General features: G+C 38.4%; 2 protein-coding genes across 5 annotated transcripts; one reads left to right on the top strand and one right to left on the bottom strand.

The window, feature by feature from the left end:
- Nucleotides 1–1113: 1113 nt before the first annotated feature.
- On the bottom strand, nucleotides 1114–20075 carry RPAP3 (RNA polymerase II associated protein 3). Of its 3 annotated transcripts, none has more exons than XM_063396578.1 (17): nucleotides 19961–20075; nucleotides 17913–18071; nucleotides 17183–17323; nucleotides 16645–16767; nucleotides 15326–15453; nucleotides 14622–14743; nucleotides 14215–14285; nucleotides 13089–13220; nucleotides 11585–11712; nucleotides 9842–9963; nucleotides 8393–8463; nucleotides 8112–8228; nucleotides 6179–6387; nucleotides 4885–5080; nucleotides 4176–4273; nucleotides 2684–2784; nucleotides 1114–1601 (listed from the first exon to the last, which is right to left on the bottom strand). In XM_063396578.1, exons 2-17 carry the CDS (start codon nucleotides 18066–18068, stop codon nucleotides 1510–1512), a joined length of 2007 nt encoding a protein of 668 aa, XP_063252648.1. In that variant the 5' UTR covers nucleotides 18069–18071; nucleotides 19961–20075; the 3' UTR covers nucleotides 1114–1509. The 3 variants fall into 3 exon arrangements, with proteins under 3 accessions (XP_063252648.1, XP_063252647.1, XP_063252649.1); XM_063396577.1 differs by lacking the exon at nucleotides 19961–20075 and adding an exon at nucleotides 18166–18491; XM_063396579.1 differs by lacking the exons at nucleotides 2684–2784; nucleotides 19961–20075 and adding an exon at nucleotides 18166–18500.
- ATP23 (ATP23 metallopeptidase and ATP synthase assembly factor homolog) lies at nucleotides 20066–26171 on the top strand. 2 transcript variants are annotated; one of them, XM_063396581.1, is made up of 6 exons: nucleotides 20066–20299; nucleotides 21551–21596; nucleotides 21699–21780; nucleotides 22072–22209; nucleotides 24549–24632; nucleotides 25630–26171. In XM_063396581.1, the coding sequence occupies exons 1-6, from the start codon at nucleotides 20122–20124 to the stop codon at nucleotides 25831–25833; spliced, it is 732 nt and encodes a 243-aa protein (XP_063252651.1). In that variant the 5' UTR covers nucleotides 20066–20121; the 3' UTR covers nucleotides 25834–26171. The 2 variants fall into 2 exon arrangements, with proteins under 2 accessions (XP_063252651.1, XP_063252652.1); XM_063396582.1 differs by having other exon boundaries at nucleotides 20160–20299; nucleotides 21499–21596.

Raw genomic sequence — 26171 nt, 5'->3', positions numbered from 1 at the left:
TTATGAGTCACAGCAGTATTCCCAACACCTTATCTATCAGAGGTGCTTTACAATAAGGGGAATAAATAGCCTGTAACTTGGGACATGCCTAGTAGTAACAATTCTTACTGTAGGTAGCCTGTAAACAGTGCATGTAAAGGCTCTTCCATTTTTTTAGCAGCAGTCTGCTCTGGTGCTCCAGTCCAGGGCTAATTTGAAGCTACCTTAGGGATCCAGTGGTAATGCCATTCCTGTCAACTGCTACCAGATGTGAAGATGCAGCTCAGTTACTTTTTAACTGGATTATATCTGAACTAGGATATAACACAGCTGCAAATGTTTTAAAATTAGTTTTCTAATACTACATAGAAGACTACATAGAAGACAACATTTTCATTTTTTCCTACTAAAACCTATAGTGGGAATTTGAACTCTTTTTGAATGCTATAGCTATTTAATCATTTTCCTGAAAAACTAGCAACCCAAAACTTTCAGAGATGCATCAGTACAGCACAAGGGTGTAATCAGGATGAATGCAAACTGGCAGGATATTAGCATGAGTGTGTGGAAGAGCTAGCAGATAAGCTTACACCACAACTTGGATACTACAGTTAGAGTATACTTGACGGGTGCTGTTATTTCCTCCTGGTCATATGAGCAGTATAAGTAATTTATTATGCCTCATGCTCACTCTTATCTAAGAATTTCAGTTAATTTCATGCTTTTGCCACCTTCTACTGTTGAGGTATTTTGCTTAGCCTCCTGAGTTATCTTAAGGGGCTTACCCAGTCAGGAACAACTGACCCACAAGGATGAAGTTTCAGCAGATTGTCTTACAAGTACCCTTGAAAGAAGACAGGAATTGTTTTTCTTTAAACTTTGAGTTTAATTCTACAGTATTTGTCTTTTTTCTATCCTGCAATTATAGTTGAGGTTCACAGGAATAGCTTCAGTGGTTCTCAGCTACCAATGCTAAAACTCCACTTTTAGACAAACTCAAGTTAAAATTCTGGAATTTTGTTGCCATCATATTTCAGGTTCACTTCGCACAGTGTAAGTTCTGATGTGATGGATCTTTACAGAAGAGTGATTTAGGCACCTTAATAAAAAAAAAATCCTTCAAAATATAGTATCTTCAATTCAACAGTCAGTTTATTTTCTAAAATAAAAAATCATGCATAATTCTAATATACAGACTTTGATTCTTACCAAAGACATGTTTATAAATATTTTTTTCTTTTTAATAAAGATCTCTATCTACAGTCCAGATCCTGAATGCCAATCTGCCCAGCTGCTTTTCAGGAAAACATTTCACCGAAGAAAATGTAGCTCCATATTGTTTCAGGTACTGGAAAACAAATGTACTGCAGAACTAAATAATGATCTCTTCAGGCACTTGCCATTTGGCTAACCCAAGTTTAAGAGTTTCATTATTTATAAAAAGCAACAAAATTGCAGTAGTTATAGCCTTCTTAGCTAATTTCCACATGAAAAAAGGTGCAAATCCAGACATTTATGTCAGCCATCTTGCTAGGAGAAAATGCCGTATTTCTTCGCCAATTCTTCAACAGAAGTATCTTTTAATCCCATGTGGTTCACATGATTGAATAATACCTGTGTAACTGAAAAAGAAAATCCCAATATGAACTGTTATTTTTGTGATTCACTCTCTTAAGGTAAATTAGCCAAATTCTTTCCTTGGGGAGAATAGGGGGCATATGGATCATACAACTGAAATACGAATACATTTTTAAACTACTGGGATGAACAAAAGTAACAAAGCAAAACTCTCACTTTGTTTTGATGCCCAGGAGCTGCCTAACAACACTTCCTTATACAGGTGCATAATCCAGGCAACAGCCAGCTTTTAGTTTCTTTACTTTTCTTGACACTATGCCACTACACGCAGAAGACAAATGTTAATGCCAGAGGCAGACAAAGCTTACATCAGGTAAAGGCATGACTGCCATTTGTAAGAGGCACTGCACTTCACTAAGTCATTTTATTTTAAGGAGATTCACATTTCAAAATTTTTAAGTACAATGGTTATTAGCGAAACTCAGCTGTAGATAGTAAATTGAAATTTACATGGTCCCAGAGAAATGTTTTTCTTGTGTCTCACTAATACATAGTCTGTCTTGTGTGCTAAATAAAGAAGAAGTTTGACAAATCCCATGTTTATAAACCATGAATTCAAGCCAATGTCAACACAAATTGCAAACTAATGTGAGTGACGCCTCCAGAACAGGACAGACAACCAGGCTGAGTGCTTTAGAGATGTCTGCATTCTTATGCCAGCAGAAAAGTCAGGATTTGTCAAGAAATAGTTGTAAATAGTGGAAACTGTATAATCTGGATACCTTGGATCTCGGATGTAGGATTTCATACAAATTCATAAATTTGTAACATTACCAGCTACAAACTGACAAGCTGGCAAAGCTTATTTTATCAGAATAAAATGCAGTGGTATTACTGATTAAAATAAGAGGATTTAGCTGTAGTTTTCTAGTCTAAACAATAAATAAGGAGTCAAAGGATTACGAAAAATTACATGACATTCATATTAACTTCTAGGACAATAAAAAGCTAGACAACTAAAGTGATTATATGGAATAAACAAGAATAGTGCTAAGTTTTATATATTGTTTGTCAGATTCCATAGTATCACAAAGTAACTTTACAAAGACACTATCAAATTACTTACTTTTTTTTTCTGAACCTGACATAAACATTACTGCCATATCAAATCTTTTTAATTCAGAGAGTCTCTGGAGGATTTCAAGGATGAGTGATGGGTTCTCTTTCCTGAAGAAGATTATTACAAATATAAAAATAACCACTGTTGATTAGAAATATTCAGTAGCTCCAAGCAATATTGAAGAATTCAGAAACAAGAAATTAAAGGACCAACAGAATTCCCTTCTATCTGTGTCTTTCCTGTTCATTTGTCCATTCACAAAGCAAAAAGTTAATATCCAGAAAGCTTTATCTTGGTATTAATGTTCTACTGAGCAAGAGTGAAGAAATACAAAAACCTAGACTGATGCAAACTGACTGCTGCTCATGTACAGAACACCCAGTAGATGATTTAATGCTTACACCTGGCTGTACCATCACTGCTTTTATATGTATCGGGTACTGTGAAAGGAAGCAGCATCTGTGGCCATAGGAAGCTCATTGAAAAGCTGAGCCAATACAGCAGCTTTAATTTTCATCCATACAAAAAATTCCTAGACTGTGTTTGTTTTGCATTTTTCTGGTCAACAGTAAACAGGCACTGACTTTGTTACAAATATTAACAAACTGTTTTTCTTTCATAACTTCACATTTCTTTTGGAGGTAGATAGGACTCTTACCTTACAGAAAGCAATTTAAGCTTCCTAGCCTTTTATGTTGTATCACCAAATGCAGGACTGTACCTCTAAGAGAGCATTTTCACCGATTTGATGGATATTTTACTTTTTAAGGAAACCAAGGGAAAGGTAAACATTGATTTATGCTTGCTTATCTCCATAAAACAGCACCAAAAAGCATCAAGTGTGTGCTTCTCAGACAGCTTAATTCAGAAAAGCAGTATGGTGCCTCTGACAGACAAAATGAACTTCAGGACTCAAATGGTAGCATGGATAGAAATTTCAAAAATAACTTGTCAGGTCCTGTCTTATCAGAACCTCAGTCTCCAATATACATTTGCTACAGGCAACTGTAAAATGCTAGCAGGTAATTAAGTCTGAATGCATCACAATAAGTGTGGCATAAAACCCTCTGAATTTCTCTGCTTTAGAAAGTTAAAATAAAGGACAATAAGCAATTCTGTGTGCTCTCAGAATAGACACACAGTAATATGAACAAAAGTTATTTTATACAGACTAGAGAGTTTCTGATGGTCTTTAGTAAAGCACAATTCAACAACACTCAGAAAAAGTATTTTTTCACTTCTTTTCTACCTGATTTTTCATGATGAGTTTCACTTCTTAAGAAGTAACTATTGAGTAATTCCAATTATTTCATTATGTTCATGTAATGCTGTGTGTTGGAAACAATTCTGTAAGCCGGAGGTTGGGACTAGAGACAACATAAAAAAACCCAAACACAACACAAAATAACAACATTCCCCTACCAAACAAATAATAAATAAAAACCCCAAACCTTTCAGGACAGCAATTAGCAATGTAAAATAAAGGAGTGAAACTTACTCAATGTAGAAGTCATGTAGAATTTTCAGGATCTGGTTAAACAAGTCTGGATCTAAGGATCTCTGAAACAGCTTTGCATAAAGCGAGGGCTCTATTTGCTGTGGAAAAATTTAGTAAGTTAATTTCAAACAAAAAAATACAACTGTATCATGAGAATAACAAGTGCATTTTTAGAAGGTCATGGACAATGGTGAAGTGCACAAAAGCAAAAAAACCAAATCACACAATTTGACATCAAACAACAATTTTTGCTTGTTTGTTTGATTTTTTGTAATGGTAATTTCTAACTTCTCTTAAAAAAATTCTAAGTGATTTTTTTTTCAAAAAATATGGAAGTAAAAGTACACATTAAGTAGATTGCTGTGTTTCAAGCATTTGCTCAGTTTAAAAATGTTGCTATGACTAATTACCCTAGAAGCACTCACTTGAAGAGTTAGAATGTAATAGTTACTAATGTATTTAAGTCTTAAAAAAAAAAGGGCCTATATTTAAAAAAAATGCAGAGACTACTTAAATAAAAAAGGTGCAAAAGAAGAAAAACTCAAATGCACATCAAGCTACTTATTGTTATGTGAAGACAATTAAGAAAAGGGACTATTGTACACTTGAGACACTCTAAACATAGCTATCCCTTCCTCCTAAGGGTACTGTTTCCTCCACTGCTGTTGAAAAAGCTGTCCAAACACTGTTGATACTCTGTGTTTCCTACCTTCAGGTACAAGTACATGTTTTCAGGGCAGCCTTTCAACTTCCTGAAGTCAGATTCAAGCTGGAAAGAATTTGCAGGAATGGGAGGAACTGGACAAGCAGACATAAATGACCTTCTGATGTCTTTTTCTCTCTGTTTGCTTGCAGGAAAAGATGGATGCAATGTTGACGAAATTCCTTTCACATTTACAGGCAGCCTGCAAAGGTATTTTGAAAGACTTAATCAAATCAACTTTTAAGGAAATTCTACAGTGAGACCTAATTGGAGATCTTTCTATTTATTAAAAGCTAAAATTTAAAAATAATTAAAAAGAATGTGCTTTAATTTAAGCAGATATTTTAAAATTCCTTCAAAATATACAAAAAAACCACATCAGCAAATACTTAAATTTACTCAGCCTCTCTCTACTTTGTTTCTGGAAATTACTGCATTTTATAGTAGGTTTCTGCCAAAAAAACCCACCACATTTTCTTCAATTTCATAATGCAAAACAGTAACAATGTCAAATGGATAAACTAGTTTCAACACTGATATCAGTAGATCTATTTTTTATCCTATAATTTGTCGTTTAAGTCCATTGTCTTTTTAGAAATTAAGAGATGGCTAAGAATATACTTTTTTCTTCAACACATCACAGTGAATCCATCTAACTGAGCTAGAAAAGGTGGGTGGGACCAGTGTTTCTCATGGAAATTCTTTGATAAGGAGTCTTTATAGTAACAGAATGAAGCAGTGTGAATGCAGCGGACAATGAGTCCTAAAACTGAGCAAGGATAACGCTTCTGTACTTCAGCCTAGTTTCAGCCAGACAGGCTTGAGTTTGCCTAACTAACACAAGTGTGACATAGAAACTGAGCACATCTGAAGCCACCACCAGCCTCAGAAGAGGAAGAGTGGTGACACTCATGTGTTCCTCTTCTCTCACACAACTGGGGTACAAAGAATGCCTGAAACTGTTCTAAATAGCTTCTAAAAAACTAAAAATAAAAGTTGTAAAAACAGCCAGGGAAGATGGAGTGCCCAAGCAAGAAAAGAGTACAGCATGCATGGAAATATGAATTCTTTTATATTTGCAATTTAAGACTAAGTTCTTCATCTGACACTAAACAGATCATATTTGTATCAACCACTGTGTGGTCGAAGAGGCAGATGTGCAGTTTCTTTCAACATTTGTTTTTTAATTCAGATTCTCCAAACTATCTTCAATACCTCATCACATGCAGACATCTGGAAACGAAGATTACATTTCAACTACATTTACCTTTCTAAAAGAGGATCAGAAATACACACTTACTGCAATAGTGACGTATCACTGATTTCTTCTATTTTCAAGTGCTTTGCTTTTGGAATATCAACTGTAGTCAACAGATCATCCTGATCTAGAGTTTCTGTTTCTTCAACACTCACTGAATTCTTCCAGTTATTAACTAAAGTAGTGTTGGGCAAGTCACCATCTGATGTATCATCATCAACTTCTTCAATATCTATTCTTCTCAATGGCATCTAAACAGAGCACAGACCTCGTGTCACTCGTGGACTAAACATAAGTGTCAAAGCAGACACCAGACACGGCTGGGTGTAACTTAAAAAATCGTGGGATAACCAATTACCTCTGTAGTGGTGCACAGAGAGGACACTTTGCAGAAAGGCAAATGGCAAAACCAGGAAACCATTAAAATTCTACATGAAGCCAGATCTGATAATTTTATTGCTTTACCATCATAAACCAATATATCCTTACCCTAGCAGATCTCTGTATGCAGTCTGTTTTCCAAGTAATAATTAAAAATGTATATTTTTTTCCAACTAAGGTTGACTAGGCAAGATCTATCATATACTTTGTCCCATTATGTGGTCAAGCTTTGTAATTCAGCAAAACAAAAAATATCCAACACAGGCCTTGGACCACAACTTACAATTTTTATATAATCAATATCTGTAACTCAACCTTGCTGATTGACCAAATTATATACATCCTACGGTAATTGATTCCACCACATGCTAAAATGCTTCTGTTTATTTAATCTCTGCATGATCCCCATTATTTCTGACCATCACCCAGCTGCACCATCACAGGTCTTAGAAAAAAACTCCTCATCACTTCTTGCTTTAGAGCTTCATTTCCTGAACATGAATGCAGAATGTATTGCTCTAGAAACAGAAGCAAATGCACACGATCAAACATACTCAACAATTTAGACTTCCAGGAAATGGCACTACTAAAAGCACAAACGTTTCATCTATACTTATGGTACCTTAACAGAGTAACAAGAGGAATACAACCAACCTAGCATCTTCACTTACTTTAGCAGCCAAAGCAAACATTTAATAAATACGATTATGGTATTTCAGCTACTTCACAATAAATTCATTTAAGTTTAAAGAAATAATATTTCTAGTTATAGAGAGGACATGATACTCCCCTCTCCCACAGGATCAAAATAATCACACATTTTCTACTAAAACTATCCATATGAATGATATTATTTATGAGGGTAAACTAAGGTTTTCAAATAGCATGAGTGCATACACATACAAAATATGAGCACTCTTTTGTATTTACACAACTCATTGCTGAATGTATAAAGATTAAATGTACCAGAAGAGGAAGCCTAATACACAAAGAAACCTAGTATTACATTTTTTCATCTGTAACTCATTCATCTGACTATAACCACTGATAATTCATAGTCCAACTACATTGCTAATTGAAAACTAATATCCAGCTGTCCTGCAATTTATATGGATGGAAATGCATGCTCAAAGCTCATTGGAAAGCAGCCCAACACGACAGCAGCATATGACAAAAGCAGGCAACATGTCTTATAACCACTATGGCTGCTGTAAAGACTGTAAACAGCAGTAGAAATGAAGGAAAGTTTACCTAGAGCCTCTCAACTTTCTCCCATTTACTCTCAACTGCAATGTCACTATGTGCACACAACAGGGTTTTGGGGCTGCCTACTATTCCACATTATAAAGGAAGGCATACACCATGTTTGCTTAGGGTGGTACTGCAGCCTGAACGCTTACACCACCACTGCTGTGAACCTCAGCACTTCCACGGGTGTGTATGTTCTTGAAAAATACCAAGAGTAAATTCATACATTTTTTGGCTTTCCACAGGCAAGGCTATCTATTAGAGGTTAATCTACAATACAGAACATAGGTTTTAGCTCTAAGCTCTACTTTTCCCATAATTATAAAATGCAATTCACATAACTTACTGTTGATTTAATCTGTAATGGATTATCAATCATTTTCACTATATTTTTCATTTCTGCTTCTTTAATCAATACTGCAGGATATTCTTGGTGAGTCTGCTGCTCTTTTTCCGCTAATTCCTGAAAAATAATGGCAAGTTGGTCCAAAATATTAGGTGTTTCATGAATAAATACAAGGTATGTTAACCATAATGTAATAAAGAATAAAAACCTCCTAGTACTACAGCCTTAGAAAAAGCTTCTAAACAAACAAAACCCCACTATACCAGAATAAACATACATACATTCCTTATTTTCGTGAGTTCATTTATTGCTTGTTTATTTCCAGGTTCCAGCTTCAGAACAGCTTCAAAATCTGAGTGGAAAACAACACATAAACTGTGGATATTTCAAGTTACAACATACATGTGGCAGATTTTTAAACCTATTTTCCTTTCATAGCTCTAAAGATAATTAAAGGCAGGTAAGTGACAGAATGGGCAAGTTGGAAGGCAGAACCAGTGGGTCATCTGGTCCAACCTCCCTGCTCAAGCAGGAGAAGGAGTGCAATGTACAGGATGGTATCCAGGCAGTTCTTGAATATCTCCAGTGAGGGAGACTCCACAATCTCTCTGGGCAATTTCCCAGTGCTTGATCACCTGCACAGCAAAGAAGTTCTTCCTGATATTCAGGTGTAAGTTACTGTGCATCGATTTCTGCCCATTGCCTCTTGTCCTATTGCTTGGAAACCACCAAGCAGAGCCTGGCTCCATCCTCTTGACACCTTCCCTTCAGACACTGATAGACATTGGTGAGGTCACCCCTCAGTCATCTCTTCTCAAGGCTTAACAGGCACAGCTCCCTCAGCCTTTCCCCATAAGACAGATGCTCCATTGCCCTGATCAGCTTTGTCACCCTCTGGGGGACCCACTCCAGGAGCTCCACGTCTCTCTTGCACTGAGGAGCCCAGAACTGCACACAGCACTCCAGATGAGCCTCCCCAGGGCTGAGTGGAGGGGCAGGATCCCCTCCCTTGCCCTGCTGGCAGTGCTCTTCCTAATGCAGCCCAGGATTCCATTGGCCTTCCTGGCCACAGGGACACTGCTGGCTCATGGACAGCTTGTTGTTCACCAGGTCCTTCTCCCAGCAGCTCAGCCTCCAGCCTGCGCTGGTGCAGGGGTTATTCCTCCCAATGTGCAGGACCCTGTATTTGCCTTTTCCCTCCAATCTGTCAAGGCTGTTCTGGAAGGCTCACAGCCCTCTAGGGTATTCCTGCTCCTCCAAACTTTGTGTCATCACTTAACTTGCTGAGGAAGCATCTGCCCCTTCACCAAGTCACTGATGAACAAGTGAAACCACAATGTGCCCAGTATGGAACCTTGAGGGACACCACTAGGGACAGGCCTCCAGCTAGACCCTGTGTCAAGCTGGAGGCCTGTCACTTATTAAGACTCTCTGGGATTGGTCAGCCAGTTCTCAATCTACCACATTGTCCCCTTATGAATCAACCTTGTATCATTACAAACCTTTTAAAAGAACTTTCCAAACTATTTCTTACTACTTATGAACAGCAACAGCTGTAATTTCACAGAAACGCAAGAGTTTTTATACCTATTCAGTGAAATCCAACAAAAATTGCTTAATTCTTAACTTTTGCACTGATAAGTCAAAACAGTATGTCAGAACATAGAAAGATCAGGATGTCCTTATGCTGATCTCTTACCTACCACATTTAGGCTAATTCAAAATCATACCTTGAATAGCTTCCTTTAGCTTTCCAAGAGCAACTCTGGCAGCTCCTCTTCTGGCAAAAGCTTTAGAATAGGAAGCATCTAAGAGCAGAGCTTGTGTGCAGTCATCTTCTGCCTCTTTGTACCTCAGCAAAAGCATAGCACAAAATTAATAATCAGTTTCAAGAGGCAGTTTCAACTGAAAAGTCAGAGCTACCCAAACCAATTAAAATATAAAATATCATTACCTACATACATAAACATATCACTGAGCTAAAGCGTGAATTAAAAAACTCCCGTAAAATACGGTTTCTCAGCACCTTGAAATTTAAGCTGTATCTTTTGGTATCAATAACAAAGTGCTGACTGTTTTTAGCATTATAAAAATTCACATCCTCTGTAAAAAAGAAAAAAACACTTAAAGCTTTTCAGAGCAGAGTTCACTTTAAAAATTCAACAACAGAATTAAACATCAAAGTTAGTACCATGACTTTGTACTTCTGAAAACGAGAAATACCATTACAAACAAAGGAAATGTACCAGAGAGGAGAAGCAAGTATGCCTGAGAATAAATTTTTCTACATTTGGAATCCTGTAATTTGTCCTTAACTATTTCAGAATGAGAATTCAGCATATCCTTGCATAAATGTCATTTGCTTCATTTTAAGATTAAATTTCCTCATCCCATTTATACTGTTACATGAGATCATGATTCCACTATGAGCTTAATGAAGTATTTTCATTCATTCCTCTTCCCCACGTTCAAACTATCATTAAATTTATGCAAAATAATTTTTATTGGCCGTTCTCATCAGTACTAGCAATTTGTAAAAATACCAATGGGCTTTTGTTGCATTTTATGTTTGGTCCTCTTTCAAATGTAAAGACCCATGATACAAGATTTATCATATGGAATCAATTTTCTTGCTTGGTCATTCAATTCAAGTATTTCTTCCTCTGAATCTCCCTGAAAATCATTTGCATTCTGATATCCTTTAAATTATAGGTGTTGTGTCGGAAGTACTATCCATGCAACTCATCCTAATTTGAGATCATTACACTGTCTCTACAGATACTCAGCCATGTCACATTAAAACAGATGACCAACATAACCCTCTGCTTTCTGCTTCTCACGCTACCAGCTCACAAGTTTAAAACTGCCACACCATCACAGAGTCAAAAGAAGTTCACACCTAAAAATTGTCCATATGGAACTTAGCTTAATTTGCTGGAAAGCATGAGTTTCCCTCCAGTTTCTGGGTTATTTGGATAAAACTTAATTAAAAATAAAAAAGCGACACATACGTGTCTTTATCAGTGAAGTTAAAAAAGCATTTTTAAAAGATAACAATTTCCAGAAAAAGGTTTCATTTGTTCCTTCCAAAGTCCGAAGTTATAATCCACTTCTTTTTACAGTGCAACATTTACCTGACTGGTTTTCATAGTCAAAGACAAAGCTTTGGGCAGTTCCTTTCCAAAAAGTGAGTATCTGAATTTTGCACACATAAAAGAATAAAAATCCAACTTCAGAAATCATTCTTTCATACTGGTGCTATTTTATTCTCTCAGAACTTACTTCCTACAAATTGCATTTCAAGATCACGTATACAGATTTGTTCCCTCTCCTTTACTGCTTTTAATGTGATTTATTCCAAACTGAATTCTAACAAAAATGAGGAGGAGTGACAGTAACTTGAGTGAAAACCTGCTGAATCATTACTCCTCCTTTTTTACAACAAACAGTACAGCATGTGCAATTCCACTTACTTCTCAATCTTTAGGTAGGCCATGGCTCTGTTGGCTGGCAGTAGTGCATTGGTGCCATCTGCTGCAATACCACGGGTGTAACATTCTATTGCAGCCTCGTACTTTCCTTCTTTGAAGTAACCGTTACCCTGGAATATTTAGGTCAGAAAAAAAAACCCGCATTGAGAAATCCTACTGCAATGAATTTCTTCTTATCCTTTTTTGCAGAGAGGGTCACAACACTATGAAGATGAATCCCAAAGAACACCCGCATCAGGGCGGACAGTTACAGTGTATTTGTTCCCATCTAAGTTTGGAGGCAGAACACAAAAAGTATTTTAATACTGTCTAATACTTCAAGGATTTAAAAAACCAACTTTGCTACATGCATAGTTCAAATGCAGACTTGTAAGTCTACAACTTATTTAACTTCATGCTTGATGGTCAGGATAACCTACCCTGTACCTCATGAATTTAAACACAAACTGAACGTCTACAATTCCCCTTTCAAGACGATTTTTTGCACTTCACTAACTCATCTTTATCCTGCTCCATAAAACTTATCCTCAAATATTATTTGGGTCCAAATGTTGTTGTTGTTTTCTAATTAATGCTCCATACAACAAAACTACATGACTTTTTTGTTTGTTTCTGGGCGACTAAAATTACCTTTTGCTTCTCAGCACTAATTTGAAGCTGCACATCTCCTCTGCCACTACTCTTCTGACTGACAAAAAACCAGAAAGGCCGTAGTTCAGACTTGCAAGAATCCATGTTGTCAGGAACAAGCCTGCAGTGAGGCAGCTCTGCTGCTAACGAAGTACTGCATTAGACTGAACTTTCTCTTCTGAGACCTATTCACACTCTTGCTCCTTAATGCATACTTTCATTCCTATCTGACTAATTACTTCGCACAATCACTGTAGCAAATCTGAATAATGTCAGAAGTTACATAGCTAGGTAAGTGAACAGAAAAATTCTGGTTTACTTGATAATGTTATTTATTTATTGAAAGACTGGTGAGAAGGAGAAATCAATGAGCCAACCGTGAATCAAGACTATGTATCCAGAAATACCTTTTTATTGTCATTGTTGCCTGTACCCCCAAAGTCCTTTTTATAACTATTATTCATCAGGTAATCAGAGGTTTGAAAACAAGAAATAGTCCACAACTCCCCTTGGATAAGCAAGCATAAGGTACTTATAATAACGAAGAAATGGGGTCTTTGTAAGTGCAGTTTAAGTTCTATTTGTCTTACCACATATTTGAAGTTTTGCATATACAATTTGGGTTGTAAAAGCTACCTTTTATAATTATTCCTTCAGACAAATCCAAACAGAACTCCCTGTCCCACTCACCTTCCTAGAGGCCAAAATGCAAAACATTTAAGGTAACACCAAGAACATTCCATGTATGAAGTTCAAGGCAGTATCAGGTTTAATTTATACATTTGCATAACTAACAGCACAACACAAGCCTTTTCTTTGCTAGGCTCCTCCTGTTCCAACAGAATCTGTGACCTACCAGATCTTTTTCTGCAATTGCCTTCTGCTTGAGCTGCTGGTCTTCAATGCGCTGCTTCTCTTCATCTGTTAATCCTGTTCTGACTGCATCTTCAAACTCCTTCTGTTCTGAATTTTCTTTTGATGACAGAGCCTGAAAAAATTTTTTCCCTTCAGTAAGTATTTCCCCACTTAAACATTTTTAGAACATAAATTACAATAATTTCTATACTTATAAGAAAATCTGCCAAGCTTTTAAACAGAAGTGCCTGTGTTGTAAATTAAATGCAAATTAAAGAGACAATTTAAAAACAGTTTGAAATTTTTTCTTGAAAATGTATTTCTATGAGGGACTGCAAGTCAGAATGATGCTTGGTAAATAAAAAGTAAGTAACTTCTAAAGCACAGTGTGAAATGACTCATGGAACCTTTGTATACAGTCCAAGTCACAAATCATTTATTTCTTCAGTTACTGAAGACTGCATCTTCATTCTGAAAACAAATTTTTCAACCACCGTCAAAAATACAGTTGAAGAGGTGTAACTAAATTCATACAAAACTGACAGGTGAGCTTATATCTACAGAGGTCATCATAATTAACATTCTCCTCCCTGTCATGAAAGGGATCTAACTTGCACTAGAGTATTTTGTTCTGTTCTTAGAACAACTTTCTGGTTTGGCTGACCACAGCAATCAGTGTGACTACAGGCAGGCTAGCAATGCAGTTTTATGGCCAAGAGAACATAAAGGTTCTCTCATGTGCTGTGCTACCTTATACCAAAATACTAAGCATGATTGAAAAAAGCATTAGCACAGGAGGCAGAAAATGGGGGAAAATTAAAAAAAATGAACCAACCAACCCACCAAAACCCAACCAACCATCGAAAACCAACCAACAACAAAAAATGCAAAAAATGCCAGATAGTGCACACACGCAGTCTTAGTCTGTGATCCCCTCTTAAAATGATATTTGCATATGTGTGCGTTTCTCCAAAAGAAACTCCATTAAAGATTTTGACCTCAGTGAACTTCAGATGCCAGAAAAAGCATGTAAGAGTTTGTTGAATCTGTTCTTGTTATAAAAATTGACACAAACATAAGCTAAACAGAGTGTATTAATTTATGTTAAGGCCTATTAATCTTATTACCTGATTGATTTTCTTCAGTTCATTTTTTGCTTCGAAGTTGTTTGCATCCAGCTCCAAAACTTTTTCATAATCTATCAGAAGACCCAAAAAATATGTTTCAGGTAGGAAGCACAGAGCAGTAAGCAGAGCATTCTTCTGAGACAAACCATTTTTGCAGTTATCCAAGAAGCCTGACATATTTCAAGGAATACATTATTCTAAAACAGTTAAAGCTGAATTATTCCAGAGCTAACAACATCTAACACTATCATTTGGACTTGCTACTTGAATTTTACCTTGCCAGAAGAATATGCAACATGGCATTTCATTTCTTTGTTTATAGGAAATGAAAACTAAATTTCTACATGAAAAAAGCAGATCACACAAGTTTGTACGTATTTTAAGCAAAGATTTTAAAAAAGACCCACCTTCTTTAGCACCTTGCAGATTTTTCAGAGCAAAGCGTGCAGCCCCTCTTCTTGCATAAGCCTTTATGTAATTTCTATCTAAAGCAAGTGCTAAATTGCAGTCAGATTCCGCAACAGAATACCTATCAAAGAAAATGAATGAGTAGTTTGGAGACATCTGGGTAACAAACCCCCAAACTTCAGTAGTTTATCTTACTCTGAGCCTCTCCAGGTTCTTGATAACATGGAAATCTTACATGCCTCAGAAGGGGCACAAACCAAGTATTTACAAATTTCTTGATTCTGAATACATCAAAACAAGAAAGGAAAAGAGCAGTCAAGAATCTCTACTGCTGCAGAGAGAATAACCAACTCCCCTGTATCCATTCTTCACCCAAAACTAATCAAAGCCTTAGAAACAGAGCTCACTGAATATGAAAGGAAATTAAACTCCCTCTTTGTTCTTCAAGCCTTACACTGTAACACAGAAGATGCCGAACTTCTAGTCTGCAGGCCAAGGAAAAATTGATGAGGGAGACTGATTACCAGATTGCTTCCCCTGGCAATTCCTATTTTACTTTGAAACTGGAAGGCAGTTGCAACAATGGCCTTACACAGACTGCATCACAGCATGATGTACAAATCAAGAATTAAAACTAGACCAAAAATCTAAAGGTAGCACTTCAAGTATGAAAATATTACAGATTTAACAATGCAAGTCTTACTTTTTCATTCTATAAAAAGCTGATGCTCTGTTTGTGGGCAATACTGGATTGTATGGATCAGAATGCATCCCTCTAGTATAGCATTTTATAGCTTCATCAAAGTTGCCTTGTTTAAAGTAGTTATTACCCTGTGAACAGAAAAAAGCATTTTCAGCCAGTTACTGTACATTGGCAGACACATTGCTAATTAAAAACCCTGAAAAATCAAATATTTTAGAAACACTTAAATATTTTTTGTTCAACATTTCTCACGAAGTACTGCTTTACCATGAAATATGCTTTCCAACTAATATATCTAAGTGAACCACATCAAATAATTTTCAGGAAATACTCTATAACATGGGTCTATAAAATATTCCTTTTTAGTATCTCTAGGTCATTTCCAGAAACCTGTACCAAGCACATACATAGCTACTTAAATTACTGATTTTTTTTTCAAAGTTTTTAGTAACTAGGTTTGGCATCTTTGCTTTCCAAATAAACATTCTCACTTCTGCCTCCTCTGGGACACAACTTTTATCTCATGCACCCTCAACGACCTCACTGCAACCAAGATAATAATGGCTAAAGACACCTCAACTTCTCAGTGTAGACTGTAGATTACATGTCAAGGAATTCCCACAGCAGCAGGAATACAACACAGACATCATCCGCATATGCAATTTAAATCAAACAACCAACCAAGCAATCCCGCAAAACCCCAAACCAAAGCTACAACTACTGAAGTCAATACTGACTGACAGATGGGTTGGGTGACTGCTTACAAACAAAGAAGCTTATAAAAAACACAGAAGCTGCTACACAACTTAGCCTCTTTCTCATGGCAGTAAGGCATGAGATGGATCTCTTTCTATATCCTACACTATTAGGTAAAACTGAGCTGGTATGAACTTGCCATTATTAAAGCAAAGAAGTTCACCCATCACTCCCAGATGTGCTGGCATCACAAAGGGAATATTTTAAAGTTCTTGCAGATTTAGTTTGGGGCATTTAGATGTTGTTCAGTTTGCTCTATATAGTAATTCTATACAGCCATTCAACTTCTCCAAGCAAAACATCCCCAATGCATTCATCATCACAAGCATACATTAATTTGAATCTGCAAGGCTTGCTGCTACTGCCAATGAGAAGGAATAGAACAGCAGTGAACAGTGCTGTTCTACTTTGGAATAGTGGGCAAGGAAACAGACAGAAAGACTTCCAAATAGGCAATTATTTCACCAGACGTGTGGTCTCAATGATCTTTTAAAAGAAAATTGCAAATATTCCTATACCCAAATTGCTACTCCACCAATAATAAACATCTATACTCTTATTACCTTTTCCTTCTCTGCAAGAGCCTTTTCAGCATCTACATGAATTCCATCTTCTTCAGAGTCTGATTCTGGAGATACAGAATCATGAGTACTATCTTCTTTATCAAGTTCTTCAAGTATTTTATCCTAGAATCAGAAAAAAACCTTAAACTGTTGTGTTCATTTTAATTTAACAGTATAAAATAATACAAGCAAGATTTTATTAATATGTCCACCAATACTGAAAGTCATGTTTAGTCTTACATTCTACTATAATTATGACATTTTAATAGGTCTATTTTTAAAACAGATTTTTTTTTCCCTTAAACTCCAATTCAATCTCCTGGATGAAAGCACAGTCAACAGAAAACAAGTATTTATCAATATTCCAAATATTAAATGTGTAACCCTTTTGGGAGAAAGCTACCCTATGTTCATGCAGTACCCAGCATAGTAAGATACTGACAGGTGGACTAAATTCTCAGCACTGTAACTCTATCTTATTTAACACAGAATCAACTGGGGACAAGACTCAAACAACAAAGGAAATCTTCAGACTCACCACATCAAGTTTTCCCCATGCTTCATAATCATAAGACTTGATCTTGTTTTTCTTGTTTTCCTCAGAGGTTATCTTTGAAGGGACTTTATTTTTGCTTTTCTTCTTTTTCTTAAAAGCCTTGTTTCGAATTGGTGGCAAATTCTAAACAGAATTAAGTAACTTCTTATAAAACAGATGTGTGAAAATCACTTGCACTGAAGAATTTACAGTACCTGTATCTAGACAGTGTAAGTATCTAGTGGCTACTTTTATTTTAGAAATCCATCCAGCAAGCTGTTCTCATGAGCTCTACATAATCACTAAGAACAACAAGCATAAATCTTTCAACACATTATAGTAAATATTCCATGTATGATATAAAACTGAGTATTAGAAGACAACTCTCTTCAGAGTATCACTGAAGAATCAATTCAATATACTGAATGTCAGCAGTAAATTAGAAATAGTGATGCTGCAAACAGAAATATTCTCATAGATCTACCCAGAACTGATACAAAATTTACTGGCCTCATCACATTCAGAGGCTACTGCCCCACAGCTCTGCTGGTGGTGCAGTTTAGAGAGGAATCTCGTGTTTCCTTCAGGTGAAGAACGCACCATGAATTAGTTCATGCCTTCTATTCAGATATTTTAAGTCAACAAATGTAATTTTGCTAACGCAAAACATAATTATTATAAACACTATCACAGTATGAATAACTGAGTTGACACTGGTCTTGTGTTTTCTTACCTCTTCTGGGACCCCACTCTGTTTCCTGAGTTCAGAATCCACTTCTTTAATATCTTTTTCCCAGCTCTCCAATTCTCTCATAAAATCCTGCAGCTCTTCAGCATTTTGTTTCGCTTGCAGCTGCAGTTCTATTGCTTTACTTGGTGCACTCATCATAATCTGCCAAAAATCAAGGAAAAATGCCTTCTAAAAAGAAGTTGGAAGTATGTAGAGAAGGAAGCTAGCTACTTCAAAATTAACAAGTCTGACTTACATGCCTGTCAAACTTCCCAGTAGCACAGTAGGAACATTAAACACTAAAAAACTAAGAAAAAGACAATTTAAATGTCTTTGAAAAAATGAAGGGAACTCACATTATTCACATATGATATACAATAATGTATATCATAAAAAACAGCAATTCACATTTTCCAAACTAAGTATAAGTTAAAGCACCCAACAAGTCAATGGTAATCCTGAAACTGCAAGCAAGTTCCTAAAACACTGTTTAATAATAACTAACACTTGACTGTCTTTATAAATTTTGTTGTCTCAATTTTGTTGTCTTAAGTGAAAGAAGTTTTATTATCAGAAAAATATAAAGTCACAATAAAAAGTAACCTTAAAAAAAGTCTTAGCTACAATTCAGAAAGAAACCCCATGATTGTATAGTTTGTAGCCCAAAAATCTGAAAGGATAAAGCAAATAGGTTTTGAAAACAATCATGATTGAGTAACTCATGATAAGCTAAACACAGACTTAGACAAAGAGAGTTATGAATGGTTCCTAACTATAATCTCTTGCAAGCTTCACGATCTGTTAAAAGCCTCATGGAAGTATAGATAAGCTATCTGTAGAGATACTATGCATACAGATTTTAAGGAAGAAGAAGGTCGAGGATATTTAACATGCTTTATTTAACATTATTTTTCACACCTGTGCAACAACCTAGTAACACAACAATATAGAAATTTATGAGCCAAACAAAGCTAATGATTTCTCTGGTACAGTGTGCTGTACAGAATTACAGACAAGGATCTCAGAGAGATGGAAAAACACACTGCAGGTTTACTACTGAACTAATGCTACCAAAGCAGAAATGTTTCCACATGCTCAGCAGTAAGCAGCTGAGCAGATACCCTGCTACAGCAGTTGTGTTTCGCCCTAGTTCATACACAGGTGCAGACATGATTATCCCGAGCCACGTATTAGGTCTATTTGAAACAAAACAGAAAGAAACTTTCAGTGAATCCAAAAATACACAGCTTTCATCACATTTCCAGTTCAGGGGCTTACTATATTTTTTTCCACCTTCAACTGCTATCGCATACCAAACTACCATCCTAATATTCACTTTGTTAATTTCGTGCAGCTTGGGCATGAGACACATCAAATATTCCATACAGCCTTGCATTTCTAGGTAGCTAGAACAAGACACTTAAAAAGACGCAAAAACCCCCTTGTAATCTGCTGAACTTCTCTTTTTCCTACCTTTGCTAAAACAGTCTTCCCATGCATACGAGAAGCTAACATGAAATCTGGCTGTTTGCTCTCTGCCACTCCAAAGCATCCTGCTCTAGTGTATAAAGTCAAACTGCTCCGTTACCCACTAGCCGCACACAACTTAACAAGGACCTTAACCCACGCACTGAGGGCAGCCTCTGCGGCACAGCTCTTACACCCGTCAGGTGTCTTACACACTTTTATTCAATCTCGGCGCTGAGCCCTTCCAACACCCCAAGGCTGCTGCTTCCAGCGATTCCCTCACAGCGGCCGCACCACGCCGGCGGCCTGGCCGGCAGCGCAGGCCCGGCCCGGAGCGGGTCCCGGGGCCGCGCCGCAGGACGCCCCGAGGCAGGGCAGCCCCTCTGAGCCTCAACGCCCGCAAGCTGCAAAAGAGGCCTTGACTCCCTCAGGGTGTACTCCGCTTCGCCCCGCCTCAGCATCCCGCGCGGCCACGCCGCCCGTGGATCACATGGATAGGGATGGGGATGGGGCTGCGGGACGGCGCCGCGAAGGCCCCGCACACCCGTCCCGTCCCGTCCCGTCCCGTCCCGCCGGTGCCTCACCTGCGCCGTGCTCGGCTCCTCCCGCCGCGGCCTCACCCGCGCCGCTCCCAGCGCGCCCGGCCCGCTCCCAGCGTGCCCAGCGCGGCCCCCGGAGGCCACCGCGCCTGCGCGCGCGGCGCCCCCCCGTGGCGGGAGCGGAGCCGCGGTTGGCGCGGCCCGACATGGGGGAAGGGGAGGCGGACTCGCCGGCGGCGGCAGAGAAGAGAGGGGCGGAGGAGGATGATTTCGGCTACCGGCTCTTCCCGGACCGGCATAAGAAGCCGCAGAGCTTCCTGGTCCGCAGCCTCTTCACCTTCCACAACAAGTGCCAGCTGATGCTGAAGCTGACCCTGGAAACGAGTAAGCGCTCGCCCGTCCCCCCGCGGGCCCGGCCGCGGCGCTGCGGAGGTGCCGAGGCGGGAGCGGGGCCGTCCGCGGCTGCTGCCGGCGGTGACCTTGTGCCGCGGGTCCCGGGGGCAGCCCTACCCTGCTGCCCTCCTGCCGGAGCACCCCCGTGGCGGCCGGACTGGGCCCGAGCGGGGTGGGACTGCTGCTTTAGGAAAACGCTGATTTTGGTTGTGACAAAACACGAAAGTGGCTGAGAGTGGTTTTTTTCTTACAGGGAGGTTGTCCTCTACTTCTTCTTTTTTCCTGAGAAATTAAGATGATTTGTCAGTTTCTGTGCATTCGTGGCCTTTTCACTGTTTAATGTGGACTCTGAGTGTTAACAGCAAAAGATAGTCACTATAGACCGCCCTATTTATGTTCATTAGTAGTAAAATAATGTCAGGAATTACTTGATTCCTGAACAGCTTTTACTCTGTATGCTGGGCTACATCAACAAGACCATGGCCAACAGGTCCAGGGAGGTCATTCTGCCCCTCTCCTCTGCCCTCCTGGGACCCACCCGTGGTGCTGCATCCAGCTCCAGTGCCCCCAGCACAAGAAGAACGTGGAACTGTTGGAGAGAGTCCAGAGCAGGGCCAGCAGGTTCATGAGGGGCCTGGAGCACCTCCCCTTATGAAGACAGGCTGGGAAAGTTGGGGCTGTTCAGCCTGGAGAAGAGAAGGCTGCATGGAGACCTCAGAGTGACCTTCCAGTGTCTGAAGGGGCCCACATGGAAGCCAGACAGAGAGACTCCTTATCAGGAATTGCAGTGACAGGACAAGGACTAATGGGTTCAAACTGCAATAGGGCAAATTTAGGCTAGATATACAGGAGAGATTCTTTACTGTCAGGGTGGTGAGGCACTGGGACAGTTGCCCAGAGAAGTTGTGGTTGCACCATCCATGGGAGTGTTCCAAGGCCCAGTTACATGGGGCTTTAAGGAACCTGGTCCAGTGGAATGTGTCCTTGCTGAAGGCAGGGGATTGGGACTAGATTGTCTGTATGGTCTCTTCCAACTCAAACCATTCTATGATTCTATATCACATAGTCTGATTTGTAACAGATGCCAGTTGCATTGCAATAAGATTAATACTGCAAAGTATAAATTTTCACGTCTAGAGCTTTTCTTGTTTGTTTTTCTTTCCTTGATTGTCTTTATATTTTGTTTATAGATGTTTTCAAAACTTTTGTCTAGAGAAATTGATTGCAGCAATATTTTTCTAGATCCTTATGCTCGACTTCTCCTTGAAGCTCTGAAGCAATCTGGTTGGTATGTAAAGCTATTTGTCTTGTTCTGTGTAGTAGCATCACTGTGATAAGTAGTGAGTGAAATTTCTCAAATTGTGTAACTTTGTTTGTTTGGGCCTTTCAGCACTGTCTTCAATGACCGGCACTTTTCTTGTGAAAACTGTGATGGCTGTGTCAGTGGAGGTTTTGATGCTGCCACATCTCAGGTAGGTGCTGGACCCTATCCCCTTTCAAAGGACTGCAGTTTTTTTAGTGTTTTGTTGCTAGGATTAAATCTACCAATACCGATACCAGAGTAAATCATGAAAACAAGATAAATGAAAGATGTTCCATGGTACTGGAACTAGTACGCTTCAGTATGATAAGACTGTTAATGTTGAAAAACACCAAAGGGTCCAAAGACCCTAAATGCTGTCAGTGGTGTGTGCTGTATCTCTGAGAAGTAAGGAAGGTGTTGAAACTTAGTGAAAAGACTCCCTGTATCTCTTCTTCTGCAGATTGTTCTGTGTCAGAACAACATTCGCCAGCAATCCCATATGAACCGAGTGGTCACACATGAATTGATTCATGCCTTTGACCACTGCCGCGCACACGTTGACTGGTTTAAAAATGTCAAACACTTAGCGTGTTCAGAGGTAAGTTAAAATGCTTCTAATGGTGTTATTTTATTAATTATTGTTGGTTATTAGGATCGCTTTGTGTTACATGGTCTGTTACACATAATTCATATGTTTTAATCCTGTTAATACATTTTGTGCTTTCTATCAGGTCAACCTAAGTAGTTTTGTTCAGAAAACAAATACTTAGCTTTCCCAAATGTTAGTAAGTTAATGTCATACTAGAATGTGATCACTGTGAGTGTAAGAAGTGGTTATTGGTAAATGACAGAGTACCTAAAAGTGAAAACACATTCATACATTAATCACATGCTTATAGAATTCTTTTTGTCCCATCCAAGCCTTGGTATGTTGGGTAGTTATCACAGTAACATTGTTTTTGTTTAGTTTTTTTTGATTAACAACAAACCTGTCTTTTCCTGTAACATTCATTTCTTGAGTAACTGGTTTTGCTGCTAGGCCACTGTAGTTATGAATCCATCACCATTGGATGGGGTTCTGAGCAACGTGGTCTAGTAGAAGGTGTCCTTGCCCATGGCAGGGAGATTAGAACTAGATGATCTTTTAGGCCCCCTTACAACCCAAACCATTCTGTGATTCTGTGGTTTTAGAGGACATTTGAGTATTAAAGGCCTTAATACTTGATGCTTTAGGAGGTGAAATTAAATGGCACACAGGTTAGGAAGGATTCCTCCTGTGTATGTGACATAGGTGTTGTGTGTATGAATCTGCAAGCTCTTATTTAATTTCTTATGTAATCCGTATCATTTGGTCACAGAAAAGCTTATCCCAGGCTCAGCTTCATTCCTTCATTTCTGATCCTTTTATCTCCTTCCCTGCCAAGTGGCACAAGAAGCCAGGGAACGTGAGCTGTGATCAGGTCATAACACTTTCTACTGCTCCTTCATCCTTGCACTGTTTCCCTGGTCCAGGATAGAGTCCTTTGTGAGCTGCTTGAACATGAGTCTTTCCCTTGGGCTGCTATTCTTCGAGACTTGCTCCAACTTGAGTTCTTCCCACAGCATACAGTCTTTCAGGAATGGACTGCTCCAGCATTGGTCCCCCAAGGTCCACAGGTCCTGACTGAAAATCTACTGCTGCATGGGTCCTCTATGGGCTGCTGCTTTTTTCAGGGTGTGTTTGTCTTTTGTGTTGTGACGTCTTTCTTGGACTGCAGTGTGGGTATCTGCTCTACTGTGTTCCTTCACAGACTGCAGGGAGCCAACCTCTGTATCCATGGTCTTCTCCGCAGGGACAGGGAATCTCCTCTGATACCTGCAGCACCTCCTCCCTGTCCTTCCCCACCATCTTTGTGTCTGTGGGGCTGTTTTCTCACATTTTCATCACTGCTGTGTCTCACAGCTGCCCTGTAGCTTTTCTTACCCTTTTTTAAACGTGTCATCACAGAGATACAACCAGCACCACTAAAATCCAGTTAAAAAAAGTCTGTGTGACATAGGGACAGCCACTTCTCCAGACTCACAGAAGCCACCCTGGCAGGCCTCCCACTGCCAACATTATGCCATGTAAACTCAATGCAATAATTCTGAGTTAGTAACTATCATATATTTTTTTTTTGCCCAAGCATTTACACAGTGCAGAATAGAGCATGTGAACCTCAAACATAAGTTTTGTATAAATCAAGATTGTGCGTGTTCTTGCTCTTGTCAGGATTATTTGGTCACTTCAGGTCTTTTGGTTATTTAATCATGGTATTTACTTTTTTTATTGACAGCTTTTTAATTATTTTCCATATTTTCCATGCATTTATTTTCATTCTGGTACTTAATTATAGGAAATAAGGATTTACTTGCATTTCTTAATAGACCATGTAGGGTATAGAATATTTAGCAGACACAAGAAATTCTAGTCTACAGGACAAGACAGTTAAGCTAAAACATACGTGCTCATTTAAATGTAGCTTTTTGCAAAACAGAAGAGGATTACTGCTCTTCTGGTATTGCATCTGTAGTCTTTGAAAGATACCTGCCTTTCTTCCTGACTCTTGTAATAGACTCTGATGTAGATTGGGGAAAACACTACTTTCCGTGTTCTTGTAGCGGTTAATATAACTACATACACACATACACATAATCTCTACTGCTCGTTTATTTAAACTTTAGGGTTATGTGAGATGTAGCTCCTGGAGAAACTTGAATGTTGTTGTAGTTCACTGAGGCTGAGCTGAATGTAAAGGGTATGGTAGTAACAGGTACTTAAGAAGTTAAAGTGGCCTCAAGAATGTCCTCTGCCAGCAGTCACCAGAAATATACTGAAGAAAAGTTTTTGTTACAACTTTTTTGACATTGTGTTTTCATGTGTTTCTCTGATCTTGTGACTTTTATTTTTCTCAATAGATTCGAGCTGCTAATCTCAGTGGAGACTGTACCTTGATGAATGAAATAGCCAGGTTTAAATTTGGATTGAAAGGGCATCATCAGGTAAAGATTGTGGATGTTAAAATCTAATACTTCGTTGTGAGCCTATCTTTATGTAGTATCTTTACCTACTTGGTCTCAGAATACTGAACTTTCATAGCTGAAAACTTTAGAAAAAGAAACAGATGCCATGGACTTGCTGTTTGCTCTTGACTAGCGCTTAATGATTGATGTTAGGGGTTTTTTCCCACCTTGTTATTCTTATTGGAGTGAAATCCCTGAGTATTTAGTCAAGTTTTAAAGCATTGCCACTGACAATGGATGGCTAATAAAACCAAACAAGAAGCAGGGCTTGCAGGAAATGTAGTGCAAATAACTTAACCACTGTAAGTGGGTAACACTCTTTTAAAAAATCTTTCAAAACTAAAGGAAGCAAAATGAGAAGTATTCTCAATAATCATGTGTGTTAAGTCTTGTAGGAATTACTTTTTGTCAATAGTGGTGAAGTCTGCAGATTGAGACCCAAGTAGTTGCTCATGTTAGAGTGGTAGTAGTACAAGTGGTAGCTTGTAGATGATACTTACGTATTTTTTGGTCTTTTGGTAAACAAACTGTGTAAGAAAAAGTTAGCATAAAGAGGGGTATCAAAATGAAGGCCAGTAAAGAAGTCCTCCCTTTGATTTATGGCATTTCAGTTTGTAAAGGACCAAACTGGTATTTGTGTCTGTTTCCTTCTGACTTTTATTTTTTTTCTGTGTCCAGGTCAAGTTCTACAAATACTTAATACTACAAAAAAAGCTAATTTGTATTTTAATTCCTGTTCTAAGGAATATCTTTTAATTATTTCATGGTTTATGTGTACATGGAAAACTAAAGCACATAGTTTACATAGGATGGAACTAAAATGTACTCTAATGCTTATTACAGGCGCTGTTTGAATTTTCTTTTATACAAAATTATTGCCCATACAATAGGAGTTAATACTTGACAAAATCTGGAAAAAGCTATGCTAATAATGAGATTTTTCTTTTTTTTTTTTTCCACTTTTTTTTCACTTTAGACTTGTGTACGAGACAGAGCAATCCGTTCCATTCTGGCTGTGAGAAAGGTTAGCAAAGAAACAGCGGAGAAAGCTGTGGATGAAGTTTTTGATGCCTGCTTCAATGATCTGGAACCTTTTGGAAGAATCCCACATAGCAAAGCAGATGCAAAACGTGCTTACAGAGACTTTCAGAACAGAGATCGCTATACTGCTAATTTGTAAGGGAGGGGAAGCTGCATGAGAAATTACATCAATACCTGATTATTCAGTAACATCTGCAGTTATAGTCTATATCCACAGTACTGCTGGAAATGGCAAATTTATCAAATGTATCAATTAATTTTTTAGACATGAGCCAACTTCTGTGGAGGTATATGGGGTAAAGGAACAAGCCTAAAAACTGTATTTCCTCACCTGTTACTCCAGAAAGATAATTTAGTATGCCAGATGACTTGTCAAATACAATTCAATGTGCTTTTAATTTTTTTCATTCTGACTGACTAGGACTTGGTTTCTGAAAATGTATTTGTCACTGAATAAATCTTTTCATAAAATCTTTA

This window comes from Prinia subflava, chromosome 4 (assembly GCF_021018805.1).
Source record: "Prinia subflava isolate CZ2003 ecotype Zambia chromosome 4, Cam_Psub_1.2, whole genome shotgun sequence".
In the NCBI taxonomy this organism is placed as follows: Eukaryota; Metazoa; Chordata; class Aves; order Passeriformes; family Cisticolidae; genus Prinia; species Prinia subflava.
This window is presented reverse-complemented; position numbering and strand designations above follow the sequence as displayed.